The sequence below is a fragment of the Jaculus jaculus genome, chromosome 1, assembly GCF_020740685.1.
Source record: "Jaculus jaculus isolate mJacJac1 chromosome 1, mJacJac1.mat.Y.cur, whole genome shotgun sequence".
Classification (NCBI taxonomy): Eukaryota; Metazoa; Chordata; class Mammalia; order Rodentia; family Dipodidae; genus Jaculus; species Jaculus jaculus.
The window spans coordinates 69,979,968-69,995,093 of NC_059102.1; the positions used below are offsets into that span (position 1 = coordinate 69,979,968).

Sequence of the window (15,126 nt, forward strand, 5' to 3'; positions counted from 1 at the left end):
AAAAGCCAAAAAATTGACAAAATATTTGCTTACTCTTGCCCACATTTTAATTATTAGACCAGTTAACGAGATTATTCAAATTGGTATGCCTAGGATAGTGAGGAGCACAGTTATTAGATTTCAAGTGCTTATTAGATTTCAAAGTCAGGTTACCTGGTGACCAGGAAGGATGCAGCAAGTAATGATGTTGAGAAGGCATTCAGATGGTCTGTTCTCAGATGTGTCCAGAGCTTTTCAGGCCTGGCTGTCATGGCTCATGCTTTGAACAGCACTAATTGGTATTAACTGGATCTGTGTATACTGTAGCATATGACACTCCTGTGAATACTCCACACACTCAACTTTTGCACTTTTTTATTCCTGTGAGCTCAGTGATGTCATATCCTGTGAGCACTCCATACTGAATTACCAGCTTTTTTACTCTTGTGAAATCAGTGATGATGTAGTAGCATCAGTAGGTTCTTGGGCTGTTGTCATCCAACTGATTCATTCAAAGTACCATTCTAGATATTTACCTTGAACTCTGTAAGTATTGCTCTCCCAGTGAGTGCACCTAACAAATGTACTAGATTCCAGAAGCTTGGGTAACCAGTAATATGGTAAGTAAGCAATGTTAGGAGGCTAAGCTTTTATTTCCTTCATTGGCTTTCCAAAATCATTTTTTAAATTGTGTTTCCTGCCAAGGATTCAGAATAGAAGCTTTATCTCATTCACTCATCAATCAGAAACTGTCCAGAATTAATTTACATTCCTTTGTTGTCCACTGAAAGTACTTACTGTTTTGAACAGCATGACATTCTGATGTGTGGCAGGACACTAAACTAACCAAATTAGCACATTTGCAGGTCTTCCAGATGGATAGTGATTTATGGTTTATATATTGATTTATTGTAACCCCCAAACAATTATAGCATGCTGACAGAAGAATTCATGAAATCCAGTCATTTCACCTGACCTGGAATTGCTTTTGTTCATCCTATATACTCATTAAACCCATGGTACCCGAAGCTCTGTTACTCTACTTGAGGCTTATGCTGTGTAGATCAGTAGTTCCCAACAGCATCACCTTGTTTAGAGTATGGCCCTTCAGGCCCTATTCCATACTCTTGGTACAGAAATTAATGCTTTAGAAACACTAGTCCTTGCAAACATATGTGAGATAATTTCAAATGATGACAAGTGCTGTCAAGAAAAGTCAAGACTATAATGGGCCATGGGTTGGGAGAAGAGGTGGAGAGTTGGGAAGTATATGTTATGGACTTAGACTTAAATAGTGGGTATGGGTAAAGAATGTGCCTTTTGATATCTAGAGTCAGTGGGGTGGACAAGTGTAGAGTCTAGGAAGGACTCTTGCCTCTGTCCTCTGCTTTCTGTGGCTGCAAGAGGTCAGACTAATGAAAGACTTGAGAAGCTGCGTGTGGTGGCTCACATCTTGAATCCCAGTGTTTGGGAGGCTGAGGAGGATCCCTGTGAGTACTAGGCCAGGCTGGGCTAGAATCAGACTTCCTCAGAAGAACAGAGAAAAAAGAAAAGAAAGGCATGTGGAACAACAGAATGGCTGTAGATGGAGATTTATTGAAAAATTTAAGCAGGAAGAAAACAGATAAGAAACCTTTAGCATAACACAAGACAAAATGTTCAATACCCCTGGCATGGCTCTCAGCTCTAAGGGGTGTGGCTTGTTGCTTTCCTGGATAGATAGAGTCTTTGAGGGCAACTCACTATGTACCCTTTGTTGGTTTTGTTTTATTCCTATCTCCATGTTCTTCATCTGTGTATATTTCTCACATCATTTTGATCACACCAGTCACATTGAGAATTATCTCCACCTCTGGTGGTCATAGGAGTAGTTGTCACCTTCCTTGTAGTTAGGTATAACAATGCTTAAATATAAATATTCAAAGGCCCTTACATATTTGGAGAAAGGATAAAAGGTACTGGCAGTGGAGTGCTGAGGGGAGAGGCTTTTGCAGGCCTTGTGTTTCTGTGATCACAGACGATTTAGGTTCTCTGAGCAGCCCCATCCACCATTTTGTAAAGGTGGAGCTTAAATCGTCAAAATATTTTTGTTTCCCTACTCCTGACCCTTCTGCCGTCCTTTTTTTTTTTTTTTTTTTCTGTATTCCTTGTCCTTCCCTCCTGGTGGAGCTGAGCACAACCATGATAACTTTAGTTATAATGTTTTCTTCCAGACTTGAGAACTGCAACGATTTGACCTTGCACAAATGATTTGATGTAAGGCACAGTGATTGTTAATCTCAGCCTTGATAATGTCATTCTTTTGATCTCTCTTAACATTGAAACAGTATTAAATACAATCATCAAACACAGATATATAAAGGATAATAGACAACTAAGATCTCCCTTAAAGAAGTACCTTTTAGAATGCTTAAAAGGTGAGAGACACTATATTTTAACCATTGTAAAAAAAAAAAAAAGTATATAAAGCACTGCTTTTCTTTTGTGGGTGGATAGGAGTAGCTTCATGAAACAGACTGGCTCCCTTGTGGACATTGTCTTGCATGTTACTACATATGCATCATAAATAGTAGCACTGTGTTTCCTGGGAAATTTGAGTGTGTTTAACTGAGTTGTGTAGCGGTACTTGGTAGTACACCTTGTCTGCAATAAGGTGTTGTGTGTGTTCAGAACTTGAACCAGGATGGAACTGCTGTGGAATTGCTGTGGTCATTATTTCAGTTGAAAAAAAAAAGTAAAGAATGGTTAGATAATTGGCACTTTCATATTATGCAAGAATATGACTTTATTACCCCATAAGACAATTCATCTTATTAGAGGAAGAAGGATAGACACATTTTAAAAATAGCATTATTACTTTGAAACAAACAAAAAAAAAACTCACCAAAACAGTAGCAAAAAAGAACCTTGGTAATTGGTCAGCTCTTTAGGAAACTGGTAGATGCTCTATCTAATTAATTATTGTAGTATCACTTTATTTTACTGTTTTATTTTGAAGATTTAAATATTTTGCAAAAAATTATTTCCCTGAATCAAAATAAAATACAGGCTGGTTTACCTTCTTGCTGGCAATGCTAGCTAGATTAGTTTCCTTGGTCTGATTCTCTAAGCTAACATTTCTCTTAATTCCTTGGTCTAATTCACTAAGCTAACATCCTGTCTAACATTTCTTTTTATTTTGGCATGTGTATGTGTGTAGCATGTGCATGTGTTTACTCATATATGTGTGGTTACATATTTGTGTGTGGCTGCATGTTCACATGTGTGTAATCATGTGGGCTCAGAGGTCAATACCAGAACTGTATTTCACTTCACCTTCCTTTTAAAATATTTTATTTGTTTGCAAGAGAGAGGAAGAGAATGGCTGCACCAGGGCCTCTAGCCACTGCAAATGAACTTCAGATGCATGTGCCACTTTGCATCTGGCTTTATGTGGGTACTGAGGAATTGATCCCGGGTCATTAGGCTCTGTAGGAAAGTGTCTTAATTTCTGACCCATCTCTCCAGTCATTCCAATTCGGAACTAGCCTAATAACATTCATGTGTCATTATCTGAGGGCAGAAGTTACGATGGATTTTCATTAAATACTTTTTTTTTTTTTTTGGTTATTAACCTTTTTCTAAATTATTTTGCCTAGACCTTTTTTTAAAAGCAAGGATGTTTACTTACTGATTTTTATTGGGCTATAATTTTATTGGCATATATAAAGGTTGGAAACTTACAGAAATAGAATGATGGTGAGTTGAAGGTAGGAAAATATGTGTGCAACTTCTTTTTCTTAAATGTGCATTTTGGTGAATAGGTGAATATGTAATAGAAGTATCAAATATTGTTAATGTGTTTGACAAAACGTAGCTTCCCAAATGATGTTTTTGTTGTTTGGATATGAACAGTTGTCTGTTTATCGGGGCCATTAGTGCTGTTTTGGAGTGTCATGGCTATCTTAAGGCATTATCCCTAAAGCATCAAATACCCTAACAACATCCAGTCACCCTAACATCATTTCAGCATCTCTGCCTGTTTAAATGGGCTATCTGTGAATGTGCTTGCTCAGGGATGCATGACCCACATCACCTATAAATTTGATTGGAAGCCAAAGAGCTGGCATAGGCTGATGGATAGCAGATTAGAGCCCTGATTAACCATGTGAGTCGAAGGCTGGGAATATATTGTCTCAGTCAGCTTCATCAGATGCAATCAGAATCTCAAGTGGTCAGATGAAGTTCACATGTGTACTGTGGCTTTTCTCCTTTAGTGCTTTCCCTCTTGGTTGCCTTTTTCCCTTCTTTCCCCAAAGCTGAAAAATACTTCTTTGATGAATCTGCTCCTTACCCTAAAGCTGTCCGTCTGTTATTCATCAGAAAGCAGGTCGCAGTTCAGTGAGCAGAAGAAAAGATTTTAATAGAAGCTGTGCCAAGGGCTGTAATGCATCATTTTAGGGCCCTAATTACATTACAATGACAAATATCAATGGTGACAACAGCAATAACCTACATCCTTTAATGGCTGTGCTAGAAAAGGAGTTTGGGCCCCACGCCATTAGATTAGACTCAGTTTCAAAACACAGGCCATTAGAACTCTGTGTCCATGGCATTACTGGCTGATCACTGAAGCCCAGTGGAAGGTCTTGAAAATAAATGATGCCTCCCTAAAGCCTGGTCTTGTGGGACAAAAGAGGCAAAATTAGATGACCATGGAAGCAGCAGTGTTTCCGAGGCAACTCTAGCTTTCAAAGTGAGGAATGACCTGCTTAATTTTATGAAATGACACATACACACACGCACCCCCACTCACCCGCCCCTCTGCTGCCAATTAGCCTGTCCATGAAAATCTATTGGCATGACAGCTTAAAGAAATTAAGAAGTCTTTTAAATAGGAGACCTTTAAAGAAGAACTTTGAAGATTGGGCCTTCTTTTTTTTCTGTTAGTATTAAAAGTTAGCATGTTAACACACATTCTAAGACTTTTGTTTTTATATTTGCTTTTAGAACAGTGTTGAACTTTTTCTTTAAACAGGTCCTCAGCCTTAAAATAGCCTGGATCAAAAACTAAGGCACTGCATATCTTTTGGTCTTAATTTTACCAGATGAGTGAGTTTCCTGAGTAGTTTTTACTGCCTACATAGTGTAGGCAAACTAAAGAACTCAGTTTTCTTACATGCCCACACAATTTTCAACCCTTCTAGCAAGGGTCTATTTTATTTATGTAAACAACATCATGAGGAAAATATGCTTGGCAGATGGTTCTAAGCATTGGAATCATCAGTTTGGTCTGCCTGGTATGCCCCAAAGTATCTCATTATCTTTTATCCAACACCCTCTGCCTCTTGCTAGGAAAAGCTTAAACCACCAAAGGCCTTTGAGACACTCTGCTTTCAGCCTTCTGAATGCTACTCTGTTTTCTTAGCTCACCCTGGAATTTCACCCCATAACCACTGTGGTATGTTCGTCCAGGTGGAGAGTGGTTTGGTGGTTCCCACTGCAGCTTTTCATGGTAGGTTAAGCATTCTTAAAGGATGGCTAAATACTCCATGGGGCCCAAGACAATAAATTAAACCAGGTCAGCACAGTTGAGTTGTAGTCACTGCCGCTTACTGGTGCTGGGGTTTTGTCCATCCTGTGAGGAGTGTGAGGTTTCTGTTGGCTGGTAAAGTTTTAAGGTGCTGGAATTTAAAAGATTACATAGCTGCTACAAAATCAGATGGGCTGTTAATGAAAGAAGGAAGCCTGCATCACATAAGCAAGTATTGCTGTCATTCTGGTCATGATATAGCCAGAGAGAATAGTTCTGAAGAACTAACACTGTTTGGAATTTATTGAAAGAAGGTCTCAGAAATATTAGTTGCTTGACATTTTGTCTTTTAATACTTCTCACTTTTTTCTACCACTCCATCATTAAAATGTGAGCCACTTTGTATGTAAGTATATGCATGCATAAAAACCTTCATCTGCTCATCACCAAGTACATAACATCTTCTGAAAACACATACTAAGGAGAACAGTAATGTTCTGAGCAACTTTTTAAAGCAAACATGGAACAGAGCATTTTTCTTTCTTCCTGGTTTTAAAGCCACCTGTCCTGAAGCAGGAGGATTTCATGTTTCTGGCAAGGCTGGGCTACTTACTGAGAACTTACTTTAAAAGTTATTTATATGTGTGTGTATATATACTCATAGTTAAATCAGTTTGCTTGGTTGGTTGGGTCCTGTTCTTTCAGGACACTGAGAATTTAAGAATAAAATTCCAGTGTTAGTGATTTCAAACAACACCTAGCACTCTGGTAGCGAGGCTGGGGGTATCACAAATTTTTGGCTGGCTTGGGCTTTGCAAAAGATCCAGTGGGGCAGGGAGGAGAAAGGAAAAAGACCATATAGCTGTCAAAATCCAATGAGTTAGTAGTGGAAAGAGTAGAGATATGTAGAGAAGAATGTATCCTTGTCATCCATCCACCCTCGTAATGATTCAGATTTTATGAAAAACAATGGTAGAATGGGTAAAAGTCTGGATGAAAGCTTTTGAAAACTGATTTCTAGTCATGGAGGTTACATTTCTTTTTTTAATTGTCCTGGTGCTTGAAGGTTAACTTTCTAAGATGCATGCTGGTTAATTAATCCTGCTGTTAATGTGGCACTATTGTCGCAGTCTCCTGTTTGTTAATAGGTGTTGCAGTCAGGTTGGCATTGCTGGTAGAAATCACCTGACCAAGAGCAGCTTGTGGGAAAAAGAGGTTTATTTTGGCTTATAGGTTTGAGGGGAGGCTCTATGATGGCAAGGGAAAACAGTGGCATGAGCAGAGGGCAGACATCGCCCCCTGGCCACCGGAAAATAGCAACAGGAAAGTGTGCCAAACACTGGCAAGAGGAAGCTGGCTATAACACCCATAAGCCTGCCCCCAACAATACACTCCCTCCAGTAGACATTAATTCCCAAATCTGCATTAGCCGGGAACGTAGCATTCAGAACACTTAAGTTTATGGGGACACCTGAATCAAACCACCACATTCTGCCCCTGGCCTCCATAAACTGATATTGATACATGATGTAAAATAAAATGCATTCAGTCCAACTTTAAAAGTCCCCATAGTTTTTATCAATTCCAGTGATGTTCACACATCCTTATAGTCCAAGGTCTTTTAATTGAGCCATAATACCAAAATATAATCTAAAAATCTTATAATGGCACAAAATCAACATTCACACTGCAAAAGATGGCAATGTAGCAAAGAAACATTCAGCAAATACAAGATTTAAAACCATGACAAACATCAAACTCTTTAACTCCAAGTCCAACAATTCTCGTCAGTGACAAATCTCTAAGTCTGGTAATTCCAACCAGCAGCAAGTCTCTCACATTCCAATTCTTCCCCTCCAGCTAGGCTACTCACAATTCTGGAAAACTTACCGGGCTGGCAGCTTTCCTTAGCAGCCATCTCATGGTCCTGGCATCTCTACTGGGTCTCTACTGCAATCCACAGTTCATCCTCATGTCCCCAGTGGGTCTCTATGCAGGCATCCAGAAAACCTGCTTCATTTACACTGCCAATGAACATTTCCAAAACACAAGATTGTGTTGCAAACTCAGTGACTCTTTCCTCCATTTCTTAAACTCCACAATACCAGGTAGGGTGCCAGTTTGTTAAGCCAGGGGAGAGTAAAGCAGACTTTGAAGAACAGGACACTCCTTGAGCATTCAGGTCCCTTCAAAAGAGTCTACATTTTTCCTGTTGCCCCAGTGCAGGTCAGCTGGCTCAATCTGAAAGATAGTAATCTCTCAAAGAATTTTGTAGGTGAATGGGCAGCAATTTCAGCCCAACAATTTCATTTTTCCTTTGCCATATTCTGCTCACACTAGTCCATTTCTACGCAATGCAACCCTGCACAACTTATCAGGACATGGGCATTACAGAGAGTCTCATACAAACTGCTAGCCCAGTCCAAGCAAAGCTTTTTCTCACCCTCAGAAGCCAAACCTTACAGTCCATAGTTCTTACCACATTCATGTCTTTCAACTCTGACCAGAGTATTCCATCAAGCTGTACTTACAGCACTGCAAGGCGTCTCTTAGGCCAAGGTTTCAAATCTTTCCACAATCCTATTGAAAATCTGCTCCAAAAGGCCAAAGTCACACAGTCAGGTGTTTAGCAGCAATCCACTCCTTGGTACCACTTTACTGTTGCATTCAGATTCATACTGCTTGTAGAAATCACCTGACCAAGAGCAGCTTGTGGGAAATGGAGATTCATTTTGGCTCACAGGCTCAAGAGGAAGCTCCATGATAGCGGGAAAACGATGGCATGAGCAGAGGGTGGACGATAGCAACAGGAGAGTTTACCAAACACTGGCAAGGGGAAGCTGGCTATAACACCCAAAAGTTTGCCCCCAACAATACACTTCCTGCAGGAGACATTAATTCCCAAATCTCCATCAGCTGGGAACCTAGCAGTCAGAACACCTAAGTTTATGAGGGACACCTGAGTCAAACCACCACACCGGGCTTGCTGATAAGATATTTTCCCCTTCTGTAGGAAATAGCAACAGTGGGAATATTAAGTGTGTTTTAATATAAATCATGCTAATATTTTGGGATCTGCAACCAGCTAACTGCTCTCTGTTTTTTGCAGGCAGAGATAGTCAAGAGGCTAAATGCTATCTGCGCACAAGTTATTCCTTTCCTGTCTCAAGAGGTAAGTCAGTGGCTTTGTGGGCTAGAAGAGGCCACTTTAGTCATTTTGCAGAAAAGGGTCTGTGGCACTGAGTCTGGGCCTTTCACACTCAAGGTGTTTGTTTTTCATATTTCTAAGATACAGGGTTCTCATTTCAGCTTTTACATCTGATTAACATTCAGTGTAATACAATTTAAATGTTTGTATTCTAATGTGGTAACCAAGAGTCAGTTGTTAAAATATTTTGATGCTGTGATTTGATACTGTGTTGCCCAGAATGATGCCTGTTTGTCATACTGTTGTCTAATCAGGAATAGTGCATGCACAGTTACCAGCAGGACAAGAGCTTCTTCTGTGCTTCTGTCAATGAATGCTTGGACCCAGCAGAAGACATACAAGATAGAAAGGCTTTACATAGTAAATAAACTAATGTAGCTGTGGCTGGCTCTTTGTAAAAGTTAATTATTATTATCTGATTAAATCTTTATATTGCCCATGTATCTGAGGAAGGTAGATAAGATAGATTCCGTGGGCTCTTTCTATAGGATTACACAGGGCTGGTACCTGACATGTGGCTCATTAGTTTTTTCTTGCTCGCTGGGGTAATGTACACTCTCAGCAGTCCATACACGTTGTAGTGAGTATGTGCATTTCTAGTGGTTGATGCCTTTATTGTGCCCGCTCCCCCCAGCCTCTTGCTTTTGATAGGTAGAAAGTTTAGATGAGAATATTGAAATGAGAAATTTTTATTTCTGGATTACCAAATCCTTTATTTGCTCAGGTAACATCAGCAGTGAGGAAGAAAAGCTCATTCTAATGAAATGTCTGCATACCTTGCAGCCGCAATACATGGTATTATAGGCCCAGAAGGCTTTGGATCACTTTCCTTAACTCTTAAGCTGGTTTGTAAGTAAGTGTAAGTAGGTTTGCTACTTTTTTTAGGGTGTGGAGGCTTTACCTTTGAGTGGGCATGTTCTGGTGTTAGTATTTGCTAGCATTGGAGCCTGTGTGGACAGCTATCTGATAATTTTATCTAAACTAGTTGAGATTTATCTTGAGGAAGGGCACATTTCTATTTACAAACTTGCTTGCCTCATTCACTTGCTGTTCTGGATCACAAAAAACAAAGAATATGTTGTCTTTTCCCCTGTAGCTGTGACCTTTAAACCACCACCATTATCCTCATTTGCTTAGTTACTTAGGATTTGAATTAGAGTCAAGGAGCACATTTGCATTTCTTTAGGAGGCTTGACTGCCCAAGCCTGATGATACAAGCCAGTTGTGTGTTTCTTTAAGAAGCTCTGCTTTGTGGAAATAGAGAAGGGGAGGAATGTGTGATCCAGTGCTGTGCCCAGGCTGGAATGTGATACTCCAAAATAGCAGAAAAAAGTTGGAATTATCCCCCAAAGTTGTTAATCTTTGGGTTTCCTCAGTCACAGACCCCTCATGCAATTATGGGGCAGCTTAGTTCCCATGGCATTTCTGCAGGGTCTATGGACTATGTTGGGAAGTGGAACGTGGTTCTGGAGATGTTGGCACTGATTTACCTGTAAGTCATTTTTCCACTTGAGTTCTGTTGTTTGTGTGAACAGGCCCAGTAGAAACTGAATGTGTAATGGTAGTGGGGCTGAGCAAGACTGGATTGGAATTAATTGGCTAAGGAAGTTGTACCCTGAAGAGGAAAACCACAGGGAGATACTACAACTCTTTGTCTTTTGCTCTAGGCAGGGAGTGTATATGTCATTCTTTTTACCAATTAACTATTTTCCTACTGCTTTGCCAATTTTTGCTAAAATCCTTTACACGGAAGCTCCCTGAATCCTAATTCTGGATAGATCTTTTCTTTTTTGGTTCTTCTTTTTCTGATTTCCTGAGATGTGTTTATATCTCTTAATATGTAGCTTATAAATTGTTCATTCTCATCAATTCAGGGTCTTGCTGATGTTTTGAGGTCAAACAGTGACTAACCACCTGTTTTCCTCTTTAGCATCTGTGAGCATCATCAGACTCCCCCCACCCACCAATCAGATGAACTTTAATCTGGTTGGTGGGGAGGAGGCATTTATTAGTGGAAGAGGAATTTCTATATCCCATTTCTTCAGAAGCATGGAGAATCACTTTTGCATGACTGTGGACAGCACTTGGTGCCAGGACTGAAGGCCTGTAGTCTGATCTTTTAACACCAGCTCTCTGTGTGACAGTCTTACTGCCAAAACAGCAGCTGTGGCATTAAAATTTATTTTAAAATATTTATACTTAAAAATTATTCCACCTTGGAAAAGGAAATCTAGCCCATTAGCGGTAGAACTGTCTGGAAGTATTTAGCATCAAGAAGTCGTTTGGAGTTTGATAGAACAAGAGATAAGTTTATGTACAACTAAATGATGTCTGCTTTTCATTTAGCCTCATGTACTGATTAATATGTTTTGTGTATAGGTTACTGTATTAGTTACCTTTCTGGTTACTGCAACACACTATCTGACTAATGCAACTTAAGAGAGGAAAAGTTTATTTTGGCTTACAGTTTAAGTTTATAGTCCATGGTGAAGAAGACATGGTGGCAAGGGAAAAAGGTGGCTGATCACATTGTACCCATAATCAGGAAGTGCTAGTCCCCTATCTACTTTTTATTCAGTTTAATGTCTCAGCCCATGGAATGGTGCCACCCATATTTAGTTAGGGTGGGCCTTCCCACTTGAGTAATCTAATCTAATTTAGAAAACCCTTCAATGACATGCCTAGCAATTTGTTTCTATGGTGATTGTAAATCTTGTCAACTTGACAACTAGATTAACCATCACCTTTACCATTTTTATCAAACTTAAAAAATAGTACTGAATAATAACTATTAAATTTAATTTTAGCTGTAAGACTTTTTTTCTTCTAAAAATGAGTTATTGCTGAAAAGTACCCAAACTGAGTTTGTTTTAAAAATCAGACAATATTTTAAATACATTACACTACAACATTTAAAAATTATAGTCAATGTATATATAATTATTTCTAAAGTCCTACATATTAGACAAAAATACTGCCACCTCCTGTTAAGAGCTATGAGAATTTCACAGGAACCCTAGTATCAGAATTGAGAGGAACTTTGTGAAACTTCATCAATCTGAAGCTGTTCTTCTGCCTGCATTTTGCTGCTAGCAGTGGGAAGAATGATCTGTATTATGTTTTTCTACACAAAGCACATCTCAAGGTAATGAGTGTGGGAAACTCTTCTCTCTCCCAAGTTGTGCCTTATTTGCAGGTGAAGCACTATGAATGATCAACTCTGAGCAGTTCTGGTAGTTCCATAAACCAGAAATGCTAAATGATGACAGTGGGATGTGGGTGGAGTCCTGGCTTCCTGTTGAAATCATGTGGCTTTCTCTCCCTGAGTCAAGCTGCATGACCTTTCACAAGTGTTTTGCCTCTACCCCGAGTCTCTCCTCATCTGTGGGGGTGGGGAGTTGTAATAGCATGGGTTGATTGCATGGAGGCTGTGAGGATTCCTTGGTATTATATCCAGGCCATGTAGTACATACTAAGCACTTCCTGTATTGACTAACAGTCGTTCTAGCTAAAGAAGCAACAAAAACAGAGTTCTCTTTCCTGTCAGGAAAATCTGGAACCAGATCTCCCTCTCTATTTGAGCCACTACATTTTGGAGGAATGTGAGTTGGTTATCTCCCCCTACAAATTAAAAGTAAACTCATTGCTCTAAATCTATCTGAACATCTGATAATTTTTCACCAGCAATTTAAAAATTGAAACTGTAGTAGAATCTCAGTCCTGTGAGTTTTCACTCAAATTGAAGGATGCCGTTAAATGCTTTCTTGGTGCTCCCTCTCTCTGCAAATGTGTGTTTAAGGTGATTCTATAGTGAATTGAGAACTCTACCTCACAGTTACCCACCAACAGCATTTCTGCTAATTTGGAACCATAGGATTTGGCCTCATCTCTGGCTTCATGTTGGGAAAGTACATGTAAACCTTATGGAGAGGAACTCCATCTTTATACTATACATTGTATACATTGAATTTAAAAGTACTGAACAAAGTAAATACTGCTTTCTTCCCTCCTTTCTTAGTGTACTTGCAGGGCATTGCTTCTATTCTAGGTTATTTTGGTTGCTGAGACACTTGGGAAAAACTTAGTAAAGCCTGGAAAACTGACTGAGTCTTATTGGAGGTCTACTCGGCCTCACAGCCTCACCAGTGATTGTCTTTCAAAAGGAAGTTTGATTTTGTGTGTGTGTGTGTGTGTGTGTGTGTGTGTGTGTGTCTTTACCTATTAAGTGTAGTTGTGGACTTGATTTGAAGGGCAGTTGTATTTGGGATGCCCTGATTTCTCTATCAGCCTTGTTTTGAGACAGGCATTTATTTGTTTTGTGGTAAACATGATATTCTTAGGCCTTTGAGAATTTCAGATTTATTAGGCTGCAGGTCAGTAGGAGAACATATTATTCCATTCTAGTTGAAACTTTCTAGTGCAATTGTATTTTGCAGGCATGTATGCTGATAACAAGTTGCTGAGTTCATTGGAAGAGTTAGGTTACGATAGAGGAGAGAGAGTGTGATAAGAACCATAAGTAGGCCAGACTTGGGACCAAATCCTGGCTCAGCTACTTGTTTCCTTTATGATGTTGAGAAGAATACTTAGCTTTGTTGGGCTGCAGTTCTCTGTTCCCTATGATGGGCTCCTAGGCTACCTGCGCAGTACAGCTTATTTGAACATTGGTGATAAAAAGACCTACTTAGATAGTTGGTGGCTTTATCAGAGTTCAGTGGAACAGTGATTTGTTTAAGATGAAAAGCTTGCTTCTGTCAGGTAACAGTTTGTCTGGAGGCGGCTGTAGCAAATTTGGTGACTCTAGGATATGAACTTTCTATATTCATGTTTATTATTCTTTATACCATTGTGGTCTGTCCTATCCAATGGGAAGGAGGAAGGAGAGGACATATTTCATTCCTTCAAAGGCATGATATGAATGTTGTTCTTTTTTTGCCTTCTTAGAATGAATGTCAACATCTAGTTACCTGTCCCCATCTAGCCAGAAGACTTGGAAATGTAGTCTTAGCAGAGTGACCATTGTGGCCACCGACAATTTCAACTGTTGTGAAAGAAGAGGAATCCAGGGACAGCCAGCAGTCACTTTTAGTCATAGTTCTGTGTTTAAAAGCAATGCCTATCATCATCATCAGTGGTTTGACAGATATTTGATGTGACCATATATTTAGCAGAATTCAATTTTATGTCTTTTTTGTTAGTTTGTTTTTTGTTTTTCGGTCTCACTCTGGCCCAGGTTGACCTGGAATTCACTTTGTAGTCTCAGGGTGACCCCGAACTCGTGGTGATCCTCCTACCTCTGCCTCCTGAGTGCTGGGATTAAAGGTGTGCACCACCACGCCTGGCTCAATTTATCTCTTAATATATAAAATAATGTATGATATATCAGTCATTTTCCTGTAGTTCAAATCTTGGTGAAGAATTTCCCATCAAGTAGTTTATGATTGACAGAGGATAGGAAGGAATATACATGAATTAAGGGCCATGTGCGCAACCTAAGCAGTTCATAGGGTACATAACCCTTTGTATTTTTGCCTATTAAATAAAAAGTACTGAGATTCTTAAAGGATGCATTATAGGAGATTATATTTAGCCTGCCATATTTTTGTAGATTTGCTGGAAAGTCAGTGCTATTTGATAGAAAAGACTTGTTTAAAAAAATCTCTCTCTATTTGAGGGTAATTCATTCCTCGGGTATTTCTCACATATTGATTTGAAATATATATTACCCTTCAAGTGGAGGCATTGGGATCAAAAAATTGAGTTTTCCCCACTTAAGTCATGAAAGAGGGCCTAAGGAGATGGTTCCATGGGTAATAGTGCTTGCCATCCAAGCAGGAGGGTCTGAGGAGGCCTGAGACCATTTAAGTTTGACTCCACTGTCCCATGTAGACAGTTGGGAATGGCATGCATGCTGCAACCATAGTCTTGTGGGGAAAAGAGGCTGGGCAGTCTCTGAGGCTCACAAAAATGGCAGCTTCTCTTTTTCAGATGGATGTAGATCCTAAGGAGAGAGTCACCCCATCATACCTCAAAAGAGCCCCAGATGAAACTAAGAACAATTGGTGAAACAAGCAAGGGTGTTGTTTTCTTGGTGAACTGGGTACCAGTGCAAGGGTGAAGGAAATCAACACAGAGAAAAGTCAACTCCTACCAAATCAGAGAGCCAGAGAGGCCCCCAACACCTCATCACTGAAGCAGACCAAAAATGAACCCAACATGGCTCAGGGAAATTTTACAGAAGAGGGTCGGAAAGAATGTCAGATCCACATGTTGGGTCATGATATGCAGACATTTATCCTACCCATAACTGTGTGCTAACTCCAGAATGCATGACCCATATACTTCAACAAGGAGGGGCCAAGGGAAAGGGATAGGTAATGGATGAGCTGAATAATGGTACCAAATTGACTGTATTTGCTGAGTACAA

At 39.7% G+C, this 15,126-nt stretch overlaps 1 protein-coding gene across 4 annotated transcripts in view; it reads left to right on the plus strand.

Moving 5' to 3' along the window:
* Positions 1 to 15,126, plus strand: part of Tle4 (TLE family member 4, transcriptional corepressor) — a 146,723-nt gene that overhangs the window by 21,874 nt on the left and 109,723 nt on the right. For all 4 annotated transcript variants that reach the window (XM_045153242.1, XM_045153249.1, XM_045153254.1 and 1 more), the window contains exon 5: positions 8,601 to 8,663. In XM_045153242.1, the coding sequence (XP_045009177.1) occupies positions 8,601 to 8,663 (63 nt within the window). The remainder of the gene's footprint in view (positions 1 to 8,600; positions 8,664 to 15,126) is intronic.